Genomic DNA, 17830 nt, shown 5'->3' with positions numbered 1-17830 from the left:
GAGACATGAAGACTGAGCCTGGGTTAATGTGTAATTCAGCTTGAGGCATGAAGACTGAGAATGGGTTAATGAGTAACCCAGCTTGAGACATGAAGACTGAGCCTGGGTTAATGTGTAATTCAGCTTGAGACATGAAGACTGAGAATGGGTTAATGTGTAATTCAGCTTGAGACATGAAGACTGAGACTGGGTTAATGAGTAACCCAGCTTGAGACATGAAGACTGAGAATGGGTTAATGAGTAACCTGGCTTGAGACATGAAGAATGAGACTGGGTTAATGAGTAAACCCAGCTTGAGACATGAAGACTGAGAATGGGTTAATGAGTAACCCAGCTTGAGACATGAAGACTGAGACTGGGTTAATGAGTAACCCAGCTTGGGACATGAAGACTGAGAATGGGTTAATGAGTAACCTGGCTTGGGACATGAAGACAGAGAATGGGTTAATGAATAATTCAGCCTGAGACATGAAGACAATCTTCTTCCCATTTGTTATTGTGTGTGTGTGTGTGTGTGTGTGTGTGTGTGTGTGTGTGTGTGTGTTCAGAATGTATTCAGACCCATACACGTCCCTCACATTTTGCTGGAAAAATGTATAATTGATAAAATGTATATTTTCTGCCATCAATCTTTTCACAATACCCCATAATGGCAAAGTGATAATACTCCAAATGGTGTCCAGTGATCCTCCAGTGTCCAGTAATCCTCATTGAGAGTCCCACTGTAGCAATTTCAATTGACTGGACATGATTTAGAAAGGCATGTATACGTTCCCACACATCACAGTGAATGTCAGATCTAAAGCCAAACCCTGAAATCCAAGGAAATATCTGTAGACCTCTAAGATGGGATTGTGTTGACGCATAGTGGAAGATTATAAAAATGACTCTTCCCAGAGCTGGCCGCCAGTACAACTAAGTAACTGTAATAGCCACACTAACAGAGCCTAATAGTTTCTGTTGCAGGGATGGGAGAACCTGACAGAAGGACAACCATCTCTACACGAACATCAAATAGACCTTAATGTTTGAGTGGTTAGACAGAAACCCCTCCTGAGTAAAAGGACTCTGAAAGAATGGTGAAGATTCTCTGGTTTGATGATGCTTCTCGTGGTAGGGACTGGGAGGCTGGTCAGGATTGACGGAAGGATGAATGGAGCAAAATACAGAGAGATCCTTAAAGAAAACATGATCCAGAGCACACAGGACCTCAGACTTCATGTTTCAGCATTGAAAAGGCCGAAAGCATACAGCCAACACAAAGCAGGAGTGGCTTTCTATAGTCTGTGAATGTCTTTTAGTGACCAAAAGTCCAGACTAGAACCCAATTAAACATCCAGAGATTGCAGTTCACCGATGCTCCTCATCCAATCTGACAGAGCTTGAGAGGATTTGCAAATCAGAATGGGGGAATCTCCCAATACCCAGGTGAGCAAACAAGAAGATTCAAATGTGTGATCACTTCTACAAATGCCATAATAAAAAAAACTATAATAGAACTATAATAAAAGAATACTTATTTAAGTGAGATCAAATTGGGTTTTCACTTCATCCTTATTGTGTGTAGATTGATGGCAAAAAAAATATCAAATCAATTATAAATTATTAAGTATACCAAGTCTACAAAATGTATAGGAACTGAGGGGGATTAATACTTTCCAAAGGCACTATAGATTGTTTGCTGTAGGAAAATGTTAATGCAATCATTTTTAACTATGGGAATGTGGCATCCGTACATCCCCTAGTATTAACAATGAGAATGTAACATCCCCTAGTATTAACAATGAGAATGTAGCATCCCCTAGTATTAACTAGTATTTCCAAAGTACTGTAGTGCTGCTTATTGTATTAAGTAACACAAGAAATAAGATGATATGACCACACACCCTGCTGGTTGGACTCAGACATGGCAAAAGCCTTTCATTATTATTTATCTTTTGTTTACTCCTTTAAATCTGCAGTTCTTCAAAGGACAAAGCATACAATAATTACAATAAATTACAACTGTAACCACACAACCCATTGGGTCTATGAGCTAACTGAGTTTCTCACACACTGTAGCTTTCAACTCAACTGAAGAAAATACGAAAGAATAATATGAGTGAAACATCAAGGGGGTGGTGCTCGAAATTCCTTTCAAGACTCCTTTCCTCTCCATTATTTTCCATCCTCTCATCAGCAAAGTCCAACCAACCAGCTGTAATTGGTCATATATATATAATTTGTAACGATAATCGGAAAACCTTAAAAAAAACTATGGGTTTCACTATTATACTAAATTATACAAAGTTAGATTGCCTCACTGCTTTTTCTCTTTTCCTTTATTATTGTAGCTGCCACATAAACGGAAAAAATGAAAGTGAAACATCACGGGTGTGATGAGGAAATGACTGTGTAGCATTCCTTAACCGTCCATTATTTCCAGTCATCTCTTCAGGAAGTCTAAACAACCAGCTATATTTGATCATATATATATTTTGTAACATTCATCGGGAAACCTTAAAAGCTATGTCTTTAACAGTGTGAGTATTCATTTCTGCTTGTGCTACTTCGTAACAACAAAACCGAACGAGCATAACATTATTTACAGTTCTTGAAGTGGTCATGTATAGTGAACAGATAATATATGGGAAACGTTTGAAAGGTTGTGCCATATTTAACATTTAAAATGCTTAGGTTAATAGAAATATATATATTTTTAACAAAGATATGGAAATAAAGTTAAAGTAAACAACAGTTTTGAAACATAAACTAGTTCCTTCAAAAAAGTAATCTTGGCACAATCAAGGCATGAGGAAAATGCATAGTGTTGGACAGAAATTTATATTTTGGTGACTAGCATATTCTGTCTAGCATACGCTGGAGGGAAGATTGAGAGAAGTAACTGGTACTGGGAGAGACATAAAGAGAGACATACTTCAAATGGCATGGAATCTATTGAAGTTATCTTAGGGGTTAAAAGCAAAAAATAATTCTGTAAGAAAGCATCTGGTAATTTAATTGAGCCACTGGGTTTCCAGGGAAGAAATATTACTGTTATACTTGAACAATATTGGGAAGTCAGATAATTACATTTAAAGTTTATTATCTTTAATTATGCTAGATAAATTTTTTGTCACGATCCAAGGAGGGAGACGTATTTAATGAAAACAAAGTAGAAAACTACAAAATACTATCAGGAGTCGAACACAGAACGTGACATGAACAAACACAATGACCGACAAGACAGGGAGAAACTGGACGAACTAAATACACAGACTAACAAGGAGAACTAATGAACTAACTAATAAAAGCTTCTCTTTCTCCCTTGACATTCACCAGGTCTACATCATTTCAAATACACTAGGAACGGCTATAATCCTACAGAAACGACATTGATGGTCCAGAGTTCACTGGCAGTTGCTCCAATAAAGCAGGGCATTATTTACAAACTGCTGTTGGTCATAGTTAGATGTATGGAATGGGGGTGTGGTATATTGCATATTTTAAATATATGCCTGTGTTTAGCATCAATGACAGCGTGCCGTCTTTTGTAATAGTTGTCTGAGGCCCCGAATTCTTGCAGGTGGTATAGCTGCCCATTACACTTGGCAAAATGCCTCCAGGTTTTTTGCATGATCAGTCATATTTTCCAAATCAATGCCAAAACGTCACAATTTCTGCCACAAACTTATGAGCACAACTGTATATAGTAGTTTTCTCTTATTCCATATCCATTTACATTTGAATTCCAACAGTTTACATAATAATAAATTGACCATGTGAAAATCTATTCTTTGGATCTTGCTTATCAGATTTTTGTGTGGATTATTCTTTCCATTAAATTATGAATTAGTTTTGTGTTTGTTGTCCTAAAAACAAGAAATGGCTCAATTAACACACTGGTCCAACTTACTCCCCCTGTGTTTATATGAATTCCTCTCAGTTAAAAAAACGTAAAGGGGCTATATGTATGACTTTTACTGTACTACTAGCATGAATACATGCAGAAATCTGCAGCTTGTTTTAAGTTAATGTTTCAAATATTTTTTTCTACACAATTGCACTGATTGTCTGAGATATTCCTCATTTAAATCCAATCCGTTTGGATTGACTTCAGTTCTCCTCATACTCACTTTAGACACTACTATCCACCCTAAACCACCCTGGACTAGCTAATACTATTTCGATCCACTTAAGAGAAGGGAATGGAGACGGGTGGACGAGACAAGTCATGTCATTGTTTGAAGTTCAGTCTTGTAAAGGGTTAGAGGCAGGATTCTAAACAGTGCACATTTAATGTGATTCTGCTCCATCTTCCCAGAAACTGGATCACACTGGGTTTGGGGAAAATTGCCATCACAGTGGGAACAGCGACAGCCTCCACAACTGCTGTGGTGGGACTTGGGCTCATAGCGGCTGCAGGTGTAGTTGGCTATTGCGTCTACCAAAAATCCAAAGGGAGTAAGTAACTGTCCTTGGACACACAGAATGTTGTCTTTGATTTTGTGTGTGCCTGCATGTACTTATAGCAACATTTTCTTGACCTCTTGTTCATGCCCTGCCTAAAATGGTACTGCTTCTGTTGTTACAGACCAAAAGGCTCATAAGACGGCATGATGTGACCCCGCCCCCTACTGGATGCTCCCAGATATCATGACAGACATAGATATTCAGTTAGGGATTTTAGAGGCTGTTTACTGATTTGAGAAAATGTAAGAATAAAATCAGTGATCACATCTAATTGTTATAATATGTTCATTTTGTAAATTACAAATCATTGAATTGATTCACTAAACTTACTGCTTCACTGGGTCATTGCGACACCAGGGTTTGAATCCTGATCAAGGGTTCACCAATTGTGGTGAAACACAGTGTAATCAAAACACCTTTACATATGAAGTGCAGGTCTAATACTTGTTTCTACAAATTATTAATAAAAAAACTACAAAACTCATATACACATTTTAAGGAAATTCAGACTTTTCCCCGAGCCACACCGGTGTTATCTTATGTTGTATGCATAAGGTCTTTGTCATGTTGGAAGGGGAACCTTCGCCCCAGTTTGGGGTCCTAAGTGCTCTTGACCAGGTTTTCATTAAGGATCTCTCGGTGTGACGCTTTTTTCGAGTGTCATGACAAAGGGTCTGAATAGTTACATTGTGATTTTTGAGTAAAAAAAATAAAAAATTTAAAAAAATAGATATATACCTACTTTTGTGTAGATTAACTAGGGAACCAATCAATTCACTTTGTGTTAGAATAAGACCATAACATAAAATGTATTGTCTCATATCTAATCAACAGACATAATTTGATAACAATAGTTTTGAACTGATCTGATCTGTAATCAACATATTTGAACAAATACAGCTTATTTTGATTATTGGCAAAGTGTCAGGGTATAATTACTTATTGCTATCACTGGCAAACTGCAGTTGTATTTTGAGTGAATGTCTACTTTAATCAAAATAGCTGAAATACTCAAAAGAAAAGTCCTTATACACACAGACAATAGTTTCATATAAAAAACATTTAATGATTTTACTGCTTCAGCACGAACCCATAAAGCGTACATTGTGTGTGTGTGTGTGTGTGTGTGTGAAACAATGGTTAAATTACATCTACTTATCAGTAAACAGACAACAATGTGAAGATTAGATTGGCTTTCATGGCCTGCCCAGGCACCTATATGATCTTGACATGTATGAGTCTTACTGTGGATCCAGTTTATGTACTGCATGTCTTTGTAAGAGGTCTGGAGAGTGTGTAAAGGGGGTCACTGTGTACGTATGTGTGTATGTGTCTCATGTGTCTGCTCCCAAGCTGTGTACGGCTGCCGTTGGAGGACCAGGCTGGGCCGGAGCTATCCCATCAGGCTGTGCAGGTTGGTCTGGCAGAAAAGAGAAAGTTTGCTTTGAGTGGGCGCATTTGATTGAGTCGGTTTTATATAGATGTTCAAAGTGTTTCAAAACAGGGATAAAAATTGTCCCCCCTACACAGTGTTCATTTTCAATTTCTCACAGTTAAATTGTGATCGATTGACCTTTGAATCTACAAACCATCAGATCCTCATCTCCACACTCCCAGGCTCTGTACTGGACAGCAACTAACCAGGCAGTCCGCTCTTCTAAGAGGGCATGGATGGGGATCTGTGTCGGCATCTGTGTTCTAACTGGGGTCCCCCAGGGCTTTGTCCTAGGCCCTGAACTGTTTCTCAACTCCAAAAGTATTTGTACGGTGTCACATATCAGATAATTCCGGCTCTGCATTCCAGCACGTTGGATTTGAAAAGATAATGGGGTTGAAATGCAGACTGTTTGCTTCATTTAATGATATTCAACAATCAAAGACTTCACCACTCCTGACTTTTCCTTGGACATTGTAAAAAGAGCCCACAGAACATTTGCATGACCCTGGACAAAGCCATGTTATTCTCTGCAAACTAAATTGCAGTGACTCGATCTTGCAGTAGAACATCCATACAGTACCACCTTTCCTCAAACAGGAACTTTACAAACGGTTGTAACTCAGGCACTGAAAAAGCATTTACATTACAGATAAATACTCAGAGGGAAAATGTGCTTGATACAATACCGATACAGCGAAGTACATCCCTCAGGACAACAGCATTTACTAAACATACAATATATAAAAATAAGTTGTCATTTATGATGAAAGAGGATTTGTAGATCCGTCAGTCAGCAGTTGCCTGCCATCGTTTTGATCCTTTCAAAACACGAACACAAAAACTAAAACACATATGTAATCGAAGGCCATGCAGTTTCTGCAGTCAGTCCACACCAACAGACATCTTCTGCATGCTGGGTTGGTCTTTATTTGATCCACCTGAACATAAACTACTGAAACAGGAACCAACTTGGACACCATTCAAAAGCTACAGTGGATCATTAATTTCATAGCATCCCTTTTTCTAATAAATGACCTGTACAGTTTGAGAGTGTGTGAGGGTACAGACAAAATTAATTTTACATAAAAAAAAAAAAACAACGATACCCATCTTGACACTGAGAAAAAAAAAAAACGAGTGTCCAATCAGTAACTCCCATCTGCAGCCACGTGCTTTACTAAAACAACCCAGAACAAACTCACTCAATATCCTTCAATGTCACAGGTCAGTTTCATCTCGCACATATCCAAAAGGTCATTCTCTGGGCCGGTTGGAGTTAGAGGACGGGTCAGAGGTGTTGGTACTTACACATGCCGTTGGGAGCTCCATGGTGCCTGGGGGCCATGGGGACAGACATGCCCCCAGTGGGCATCATCCGGCTGGGCATGGACTGACCTGGAGGACCCAGAGATATATGACTCAGCTTTGAATTTCCGCCTGTGTGTGTACTTATCGAGGAGGGCCGCATACAGACCTGTCTCTGGTTGCAGGGAGAACGGTGCCTGCTGTTCTCTCTGCTGTAGAAGTTTTATTCCTGCGTGTTTCAGTTGCTCGGAGTGGAAACTCTGTCGCTCTGACAACAGCTGCTGACGCTGCTGCTCCAACTGAGGAAAGGAAACAACATGGCATCATAAAGAACCAGGATGTATAGTAGATCTCCAAACTACAGGGAGCTCCTCTGCAGTTACGTCCTCTCAGAGTAACACTTTCAGACACTAAAATTACAATAAAAATCACAAGCTTCATATTTTTCATGTGGATATACTTTACATGATGTCCTCAGATTTTAGCCTCATGCAGGAGGTAATCTGATACTAAATATTGACAAGCAGACGTTAGGCTTTCATTATAATTGGCAGGAGCTGGTTTGTGTGGTGTTGACGTCTGTAATGTATACATTTGCACCAGATGTAAAACCATGGCATACGTAAACCATGGACAAATGAAACAGATTTTTGCATGACCGTTTCAACACAATCAATGTCCCCTCCCTCACAGAACAGCAGTTCAGCCTAGTGTTTGTCAAATGTCCTCTCTCTAACAGAACCCCAGTTCAGTCTAGTGTCTGTCAAACATCCTCTCTCATAAAACCCCAGTTTAGTCCAGTGTCTGTCAAACATCCTCTCTCATAAAACCCCAGTTTAGTCCAGTGTCTGTCAAACATCCTCTCTCATAAAACCCCAGTTTAGTCCAGTGTCTGTCAAACATCCTCTCTCATAAAACCCCAGTTTAGTCCAGTGTCTGTCAAACATCCTCTCTTATAAAACCCCAGTTTAGTCCAGTGTCTGTCAAACATCCTCTCTCATAAAACCCCAGTTTAGTCCAGTGTCTGTCAAACATTCTCTTGCTCACAGAGCTCCAGTTCGGTCCAGTGTATGTCAAAGGTCATCTCACAGTACCCCAGTTTATTCTGTAAGATGTGACAGAGTAATAAGATGAGTAATTAGTAATAAGATGAAAACAGTTGATCGTCAATATTTGGTTACTTTTGGAGATTGCTTCCCACAAAATGTACTAACAGCCTAACAAATAGCCACCTGGACCACTGGGAAGGGATGTTAAAAATCAGGTATCCAATATAATGTGTAGCAGGGACAACTCCATATTCAACTCCATATCTGTACTCACAGCCTCTTTCTCCCGGTCCATAATGGTCTCCAGCTCCTCAAAGTGTCTCAGTTTGATCTCCAGTTTTTTCATTTGAGTTTCCACCAACAGAGCCACCAGGGACTTGATCTTCCTCTCCTCCACCGCTGCCAGATGCTTTAGAAAGACACAAATACATAGAGAGACCCATAGACACAAACACAGAGACCCATAGAGACCCAAATACATAGAGAGACCCATGGCAATGGGGGGGGGGGGGGGGGGTATTTTTGTGTGAAGGGTTTGTTTTTATGGCTGGTCCAGAGGTTATAGGTCAGTAGTTGACAGTAGTCAGGAAGTGCAGTGTGACCAACTGACTTTGGCCTTTGTAGCAGCAGAAGCCAGAGCCGCAGCCGCTGCCGTGGTAACGGTCCCGTCAACCAACTCCAGCTCTTCCCGTCTCCTCCCTTCATCCCGCTCTCCTTCCCTCGATCTCCCCCCGATCACATCGTCCCCCACTGAAAGAGAGATAGACACAACCTATAACATCACACCAGTGCACACACACGCACTCGCACGTGAAAAGCTCAAATCCACACACACCCATTTTGTTCTCTCCGCTCTCTCCATCTCTGGTGTCTGTGACAGTCATTTCAGCGTTCTCTCTCTTCACGTGCTCCCCCGCCGTTCTCCCTCCTCCGCCAGTCTCGGAACCCTTCTGGCCACCCGCCTGGAGAACACAAACTAAAGAATCACCCTCCGACAAGAACGTGCTCTGAAACACCAAAGTTCATTTCTTGTCTCACCTGAAGAGGCTGCAGGGAATCCATCTCCATTATATTTAAATCCATCTTCTCATTATCCATCGCTTCTGAGAGAGACAGAGAGTTTACATTTTTCTAAACCAACATTCTCAATTTATGCACACACAATGGCACACTATATCAATAACCAAACCAAAAAAAATTAATCAATCATCAAACTAAAAAATAAAATGGTCACCTTCAACCAATGACATCCTCAAACATCAGCTCCCTTTCCACCACACAACATACCCAACTTCCCCTCAATCATGGGAAGATCCTGCATCGCAGAGAAATATTCAAAATCCAGCTTAATTCTGTCTTTCTAACTACATCCCCTTGATCACAGTCAAGCTTACACCTCCCACTCCCACCCTGAATCCCATCTTAGCCTAAACGAGAAGATGATGAAACACAACACCCTCCACTGCATGTCACCAGTGTTCTTCTGAAACGGTGGCTTGAACAGCGCTCCCCATGCCGGCTTTATGCCATCACCAAACCCTAAATTGGCCCTCCAATGGGTCCTATCAACCTTTCAGCTTGATCTTATTTAAAGTTCAAAAGGTTTATTTGTCATCTGCAATAACAAGTTACGGCAATCAAACCTTGGTTTTCCTACTTCCGACAGTAATTGTAATTTAGAAAAATAAGATCAATCAGTAATAACACTATACAAAAACACACAAATAATAATAACAATAACTATACCACTATAGTGCAATGTAAAAGTGACAGGTGGGCATGATATAAAGTGACAGGTGGGCATGGACATTGGACGGAAGGGAAGATGCGTTCTCGAGTTGAGCAGCCTAACAGCCTGTTTGTTTTAGACAGAATACTCCTGTACCTTCTGCCTGACGGCAGCTTGGTAAACAGTTCATGGCATGGGTGGCTGGGATCTGTAATGATCCATTTGCTCCTCCTCCTACACCTCTCTGTGTAGAGATCTTGCAGGGATGGCAGGCCAGACCTTGTGATGCTCTCTGCTGTTTTAAATCACCCTCTGAAGTGCTTTGCGGTCGAGGGCGGTGCAGCTGCCATTTAATGCCTTAACTAAACCCCAATACTACACCTTCCCGGTCACATCCTCCCAAATCCCGTAATGCTGCGGTGTCCTCTGACCACGCACGGAACCTCAGGTGATCCCCATCCCAGGAAATGGTGCATCAACGATGTCTGAGCCCCCTACACTCCTGAAAAGGAGCACTCAAGTCACGTGTAACTTTCAGAACGCTGTCAATGTCACCCTGGAGTACTCTGACCATAGCTGTGAAACCCGAGCTGAACTCCAGGCCACTAGCACCAGAAACATCCCAAAAAACTCAGAATGAGAGACATTATCCCTGATCGACTAGCCGGGAACACAGCAGGAACTGGTCTCTATGTATGATCTGTCTCATCACCACAGCCGATTAGCTAAAGACTCGGACAACAGCTAATCAGCACACAGTAAAGCCACAAGCCTCCATTCCTCCACCTCCCTCAGGTCAACCTTTCCTACCTGTCTTTTCAGTCTCACTGAGGGCAGAAGACTCCAGAACCTTGTCGGCCTCCTCACGCACACGACAAAACTCCTCTGTAAAAATAAATAGTGGTTTACACACATGCACGCACACATACTCACACACAGGCAGAAAGACACCAACACACACAGTGAGTAACACACCCAGGGCAGCCTTGGCAGCAGCGGAGGCAACGCGGGGATCCACCACGGACGCTAAGAACGCCACAGTGCTCATCACAGGATTCTCCGATTGGCTGAAAGGAACGGGCTGGTAGGCCAATGGGCCGAGGGAGGAGGCCGAGTCCTCCAGATAGGGGTCTTCTATTGGCAGACGCAGGAAGTGGAGGATGCACTCATCCTGGGTACGAGACCCCACGTGCTCGGACACCTTGTTCCAGTCATCTCTGTACACCTCTAACGCCTGTGGGTAGACCCAACAGACAGATCGGCATGGGGGAGGGCCGATGCATGATGGAGAGGAGAAGAGAGTTAGGGGGACTGGCGGATGGGGAACAGAAGATGATTATTGGCCAGAGACTGCATTTTTTTACTGAGATGATTGGCTGACCTCCAGCAGTAAGAGGGTCTCCTGTTCCGTCCAATCCCTCCCTGAACCAGCTCCTTTACTCTTCGGGTGTTTACGGGCATACAGGTCTGTTCGGAGACCAAAGTTCTGGCAGTCCGGGGGCTTCTCTACACTTCTCTCTGGGAAGAACAACATCTGCTGGGAGGCAGACACCTGGACAGGGACAAACAGAGAGGGAGAAAAAGGACATCACTGAGAGGGTCCAGTGTACTTGAATAATGTTACCTTAGTGTGTGTGGGTGCGAGATAACATGTTACCTGTAGGGGGCGGTGCTGTAGCGGGGCCAGCCCTGAGGGCGTGTCTGCCAGGGTATTGAAGTGGGGGGTGGGAGGAGGACCCATGGGAAGTGGTCGGCTTTCAGCATCCACCTGGTAGTTCACTAAACCCCACTGCTCCAAGAACGCATGGACCCTAGACACACACACACACACACACACACACACACACAGACACAAAAGTTTGGACACAGCTACTCATTTAAAGGAATTTCTTCAGTTTTACAATTTTCCACATTGTAGAATATTAGTGGAGAGATCAAAACTATGAAATAACACAAATGGAACCTCGTAGAAAGCAAACCAGAAACCGGCAATTGACTGCACCTCAGATTGCAGCCCAAAGTGTCTGTGATTTATTTAGAATTCATGGCACACTCGACCAGCATGGCTACCACGATGCATACAACATCCTATCATGTGTTTTCCGACAAGACAATGACCCAAAAATCCCTTATAGGCTGTGCAAGGGAAATTTGACCAAATGGAGAGAGAAGGTGCTGCATCAGATGTGCTAAGCATGTGGTAACTCCAAGACAGTTGGAAAATCATTCCAGGTGACTACCCCATGAAGCTGGTTGAGAGAATGCCAAGAGTGCGCAAAGCTGTGAAAATATGAATGCATCTTAATTTAAGACTTTTATGGTTACTACATTATTTAATGTGGTCTTTCATAGTTGTCTCCACTATTATTCTAACACATGGAAAATAGTAAAACTAAAGAAATATCCTTGAATGAGTTCTCACTGGTACTGTATATATTTAAAATCACAAAACTTTGCAATGATGCCAGAGAGGTTGATTTTATAGAACACACACACACACACACACACACGCGCACATGGGGACCAGAAAATAGAAATTGCATGCTCCCTTGCCCTAATCTTAACCTTAAACCTAATTTAACCTCAATAAAGTAACATTTATGACAAAATGTTACCTAGATGTAATGCCTAACCTAAACCCTAAACTTAACCAACAACGCCTGGACCTTAAAGAAACCCCAATATTAACTCTAAAGTTAACTGAGTTTGACCCTAAACCTACACCCTGAGCCGGAAATTGACTTTTGATTAGTGGGGACCAGAAAAATGTCCCCACATATGACATTGTTCAGGTTTTACTATGGTCATGGGGACACAAGTGATGAAAACAAAAACACACACACACACACACACCTCATGACAGCACAGACGTCTCCCGTCAGGTTCCGTCTGCAGGAGGTGGAGCTGAGGAATTCCTGGGGGTTCAACCGGTATGAGTCAATCATGAAGTTACGGTACGCCAGGTATCTGCACACACAAAGAACACGGCATGTTGTCTTAATCATGTCAGAATCAAACTACAGGGGTGAAAAGCACTGATTTCCAGGAAGCACCCAAACCATTTGTACAACTTGTGTGTACATGAGTGGATAGTGACCGAAGGCGGCGTCAAATCGGCTACTCACATCTCTGGAGACTTAGACTTGTTCTTTCCGTTAAAGAACTCTGGTAGAGCTCGTTTTTCAATCTGGTGAATTCTGGAGGGGAAGAACATGTTGATTTAACAGACAATGTAGGAACTCCAGTATGTCCGACATCACGTGCGTTTGGCTACACTCACGAGTTGTAGTTGAACCAGGCAGTGTAGGAGGGGATAATGATGTGGTGAGTTTGTTCTGTGATGTGATCTTCTCCGTCTGATAGACGCATGCCCTCTCTGCCTTCTTCATCCTCCTGATGGCACACAGGCACGCACACACACACACACACACACACACACAAAGTATATTTACCAGGACCTTCTGAAATGTTGTCAACTTCCCCTTACAATAACCACTTTATTGTTCAAGCCACCCTATACTTAAGCCCAGGTGAGCAGGTCATTTGGTGTCAATGAGGCCACACACTAAATGTCTGCATAGATATTCCCAGACCCAATGGTCGGATCCTGTATCAGAACGAAGAAAACTACGAAAGATGGGTCATTGGTTTTTATGAATATAAAACATGGGTGACTTTCTGTGTGAGGTGACATGAAATAACTTTCCAAAGCTCTGCAGCTCTAGATATGTTATATAATAATATAATATCTAGCAAACTATCAAAAATGCTTTTAAAGATATTCCTTTGTCTTATTTCGGCCCTTTGTGTATTTCAGATCAATGTTGGTCTGAAACATATCTGCCAATTTAGATCCAATTATTTCTCACGTCAAACATATGGGATATGGTCATCCTCAGATTGGGTATTTTCTTTAACCAAAAATATTTAAAGGGTCTTCTGAGTGTCGGGTAGGAATTTCACAGATTTAATTTAAGGATCCAAGGAGGTGAGGTAAACCACACACACACACACACACACACACACACACACACACACACACACACACACACACACACACACACACACACACACACACACACACACACACACACACACACACACACACACACACACACACACACACACACACACACACACACACACACACACACACACACACACTATAGTTACCCTTCCTCCAGGTAGCACAGAGTCATCTTCTATTTCATCTGACAAAGAGAGAAGAGAGGGAGAGTTACACAACTCACACACCCCCACACACAGAGAAAAACTCTCCCGCCATCTCCCTTACCCAGGTCAGTCATCATCCCTCCCTTAACAGGAGTATTCTCACTGTCTTTCTTCAGGTTCACTGTGACAGAGATACATCAAGTCAACAACAACAAATCCATCCGCTGTGCGTGTGTGTGTGTGTGTGTGCGTGTGTGCGCGCGTACCATTTTTAGGCAGTATAACTTCCTCCATATTAGGGACTGGTGTCGGATCCTCCATATCTTTAGTCAGATCTTCCTCTACCCCCTCCTCCTCCTCCTTGGGGCCACCTCGCTTGGACCCCCCACTGGAGTGAGGAAAGGGAACAGGATGGGGTAAAAATAAAGAAGGGAGGGAAAAAAAATAACTAGAAGAACTAGGAAGCGGCGGCAACAGCCCGACCTCCTCTTCACTCCTTTCTTCCTGCCGTCAGCAGGAGGCGGTGAGGGGGAGCATCTCCTCTTCTTCACTGGAGTAAACTTACGCTCCTGAGGCAGACAGAGTGTAGTTGTCAGAGAAACAGACACAGGCCTCGGTTGCTGAAGCGAACAGGTAGGAGGCGGGGTAACACACCTGTTGGTCTGTCAGGTGGATTCTCCGACGGGGGATGACAGGAAAGTTCCTGTCGTCAACCAGGTAGTCTTCTTCATTCATCCACTCATTGAACACCTCTGTGTCCAACACCCAGCCGGCCTGCACCTAAATACACAGACGGGCACTTAAACACGCCCACTCCACACTTCTGGGCAATAGTTGTAGGTTAATGTGACTGTGTGTGTGTGTGTGTGTGTGTGTGTGTTCATGCATTTTCTTACCCTCCACGGTCTCTGTATGTGTGGGGGTTCCTCGACCTCTCCCTCGACATCACTAGAGGACACCCAACTGTCATAGCTACAAGGATTAAAGCCAGACACATGAGTATGGAGGTTGTGTTTGTGTGTGTTTGTGTGTGTGTGTGTGTGTGTGTGTGTGCACGCGCGCAAGAGAAATCATGCAGGGACTTGGGCCTGAGATTAGGCTTTATGTTACATTTAGGCATTATGGGTTAGGTTTAGGAGTTTGGGTTAGGCTAAGTCTTGGCATAAAGATTTTACGGGGTAAAGTCAATTTCAAGGTTGGGGTTAAGGTTAGGGAAAACTGTTCTTATAGGAACTAATTGCTGGTCCTCACTTTGATATTAAAGCCAACATGTGTGTGTGTGTTACCTGTCAGGATGTCTGCCCCAATGCACCAACACATGCTTCTCCTTCCGCATGATGGGGCGCACCCACTCATCTGGAAATTACAACACACACACAAATCAAAACTAAGAACAGAACACACCCAAAGACCTACAACTGTGAATTTGGGTTGAAGCTGCCACTGGTCTATGACCCACAAAGATCCTAATTAATTAATGATATGATGCTATATGCTAACATGCTATGACCACACACACACACACACACACACACACACACACACACACACCTTGGTCTTTGATGCCTGGACAGGGGTAGACGTGGTGAGAGGCCTGGGTTCTGTCCTCAGTATACGATCCCTGAGATAAAGAGATTTATATTGTTTTTCAGCTTAAACCAAGAACTACAATACAGAACAAAGTAAGACAAGAAAAAGAACATTCCCAAGAATCCTTGAAATATCAGCGAACACTCCCACTCTCCCCCCTTCTTTCCATCCACCTCCCAGACCTCTCTGACCTGGTGTTTGGTGATGATGTCAGCCAGTCTGCTTGTCAGGTTCTGATCCACCTCCGGGTCCACATATACAACAGGCCTCGACAGACAGTTATTCTGGACCAAGGTCTTCTCCAAGGTAGAGAACATCTCTAAGTTACGATCAATCCTAGAGGAGTTCTGCAGATCAAATCTCCTCCTGGCGAAAGGAGAGAGGGACCAGAGGGAAGAGAAACAGTGTTTGAGGAAAAGTACCATGTTGCTGACCTTTGCAAAGGTTGAAATGGGATGTGACCCAATGTGTCAGGCATCCGTCATGATTAAGGCAAGAGACAGGGGCTACGAGGGAGAGAATAAAACCACGCACCAGCCCTGATCTGTCTTGAACTTGTACACTGATCCAAGGATGTGGCAAAGCCCACCGCCAGCCCGCAGGTCCAGGAAGCACTGAGACTAGAGAGGATTACACACACCACAACACACACAGGGAAATCTGTTGAGAGTGGGTTGACAGTGTGTGTGTGTGTGTGTACTCAAATTGCTACCAAAGTGAAAACCTGATTGTTTGAGAAATTTCAGTGAGGACCTGTTGGCCGGTCCTCAGATAAGATAGGCTTTGGGTTAAGCATAGGTTTACAATTAGGTTCAGGCATTATGAGGTTACAGTAGGTAAGGATTAGGCATAAAGGCTATTGAGGTTAGGGTTAGCGTAAGTCTTACATTTTAGGGAACATTTAGGGGGATAGGATGTAGGGATATTTTTGTTTAAGGGTCCTACACTTCCAGTCGTCCCTTCAAATTAATTCTGAGTGTGTGTGTGTGTAAACTTACAGGTAGTTTGGTCAGTGTGGGGTTGATGGCCCGTCTTCCAAGGAAATCCTCCTGGAACTGTAACAGCTGAATGGTAAGGGACGCCAGAGCCTGGCAGGATGGAGAGTCTGCTTGCACATACTGCGCGTGCATGCGCGCACAAAGAGAGGGGGGGGGGTATTCAGTCTAGTGAAGCTTTAATATGTAAGTACTGTACATCATAATGTATGTAGCAGATTAAAGACAATTTAGTTCAACCTTTTATATAATACTATCTGCAACAGGAAATATGGAGCACGCATTGCTTGATTAGTGTTATAAAGTGAACATTACAAAATGTCGCACAATTGGCAACTGGAAACAATTTAACTAACTCTGTTTAAAATGAATAAACAATAACTAATGTAACAGTCGGTGCAGTCAGTTAGTTAGCTAGCTAGTGTGCCATCATAGTTATCTAGCTTCCAACCTCAGCCAGCTACGTAGGTAACGGTACCTAGCTATACAAGGCACTCAGCAAAGTGTCAGGAGTGCTAGGAGTTTTCATTTAGTACAGTTAACAATAGAGTTACCATCTATGATAACTGGCCCATTCTAACCAATGTAAATACAATTAGCCGCTATGCTAGCGTTAACTAACGCACCTTTTTATAGTGCTTCCCGATCCACTGTCGCACTGTCTCCAATTGAGCAAGAGTGTCGGAGCTCTCCCAGTACATCGTGGACGGATTTCCGTCTTTTTTCCTTTGGGTTGTGGTGGTGTTTGGACTCTGACTGGTCCCGGGGACCCCGAGGATCGGTCCCCCAGACGTTGTCGCCATTATAATGCCTTATAATGTTGGAATAACGGGTGGAAAACTAGCCCGCTCGAGCGCTGAACGACTACAAGACAGCCCCGCCCACACACGTCTACAATTAACTTCCCAAAACATATCTCTCGCGATAGATTTATTTAAAAAAATAAAATGGCCGTGTTGAACATAATCAAAACAACGTGTCGTTTGTACATTGTGAATGACATATTGACAAATGTCCAAATAAATGTCCATAATTAGTGATTATTAAGGATGTAAGGTTATTTGTTAATAGGCAATCTGCAATCGCACGCGGCGTTTTT

The 17830-nt window shown here is 42.8% G+C and overlaps 1 protein-coding gene and 1 long non-coding RNA gene across 2 annotated transcripts; one reads left to right on the top strand and one right to left on the bottom strand.

Annotated features, from left to right (window-relative positions):
* The first annotated feature begins 2149 nt into the window (after positions 1-2149).
* On the top strand, positions 2150-4718 carry LOC105012477. Its single transcript, XR_828159.3, has 3 exons — positions 2150-2522; positions 4304-4443; positions 4574-4718. It is a non-coding gene; the product is annotated as an uncharacterized LOC105012477 (long non-coding RNA).
* Positions 4719-5776: 1058 nt separating this feature from the next.
* LOC105012476 (SWI/SNF complex subunit SMARCC1-like) lies at positions 5777-17649 on the bottom strand. The gene is made up of 26 exons (XM_013135590.4): positions 17358-17649; positions 16735-16854; positions 16271-16356; positions 15928-16102; positions 15698-15767; positions 15433-15502; positions 15043-15118; positions 14801-14926; positions 14630-14715; positions 14413-14534; positions 14268-14327; positions 14147-14184; positions 13254-13366; positions 13099-13170; positions 12827-12940; positions 11631-11784; positions 11355-11525; positions 10949-11207; positions 10784-10858; positions 9283-9347; positions 9080-9206; positions 8855-8994; positions 8519-8653; positions 7365-7494; positions 7199-7285; positions 5777-5872 (listed from the first exon to the last, which is right to left on the bottom strand). The coding sequence occupies exons 1-26, from the start codon at positions 17532-17534 to the stop codon at positions 5787-5789; spliced, it is 2934 nt and encodes a 977-aa protein (XP_012991044.1). The 5' UTR covers positions 17535-17649; the 3' UTR covers positions 5777-5786.
* Between the last annotated feature and the right edge of the window lie 181 nt (positions 17650-17830).

Source organism: Esox lucius, chromosome 10 (assembly GCF_011004845.1).
Source record: "Esox lucius isolate fEsoLuc1 chromosome 10, fEsoLuc1.pri, whole genome shotgun sequence".
Classification (NCBI taxonomy): domain Eukaryota; kingdom Metazoa; phylum Chordata; class Actinopteri; order Esociformes; family Esocidae; genus Esox; species Esox lucius.
The sequence above is the reverse complement of the archived record's forward strand: the minus strand, read 5'-3'. Positions and strand labels throughout refer to the sequence as shown.

Coding starts and splice junctions, on each gene's coding strand:
- LOC105012476 (XM_013135590.4), bottom strand. CDS start 17,534: ATGGCGACAACGTCTGGGGGACCGATCCTCGGGGTCCCCGGGACCAGT. Junction 9,207..9,282: donor ATTCCCTGCAGCCTCTTCAG/GTGAGACAAGAA, acceptor TGTGTTCTCCAG/GCGGGTGGCCAGAAGGGTTC. Junction 5,873..7,198: donor TGGAGCTCCCAACGGCATGT/GTAAGTACCAAC, acceptor CTTTTCTGCCAG/ACCAACCTGCACAGCCTGAT.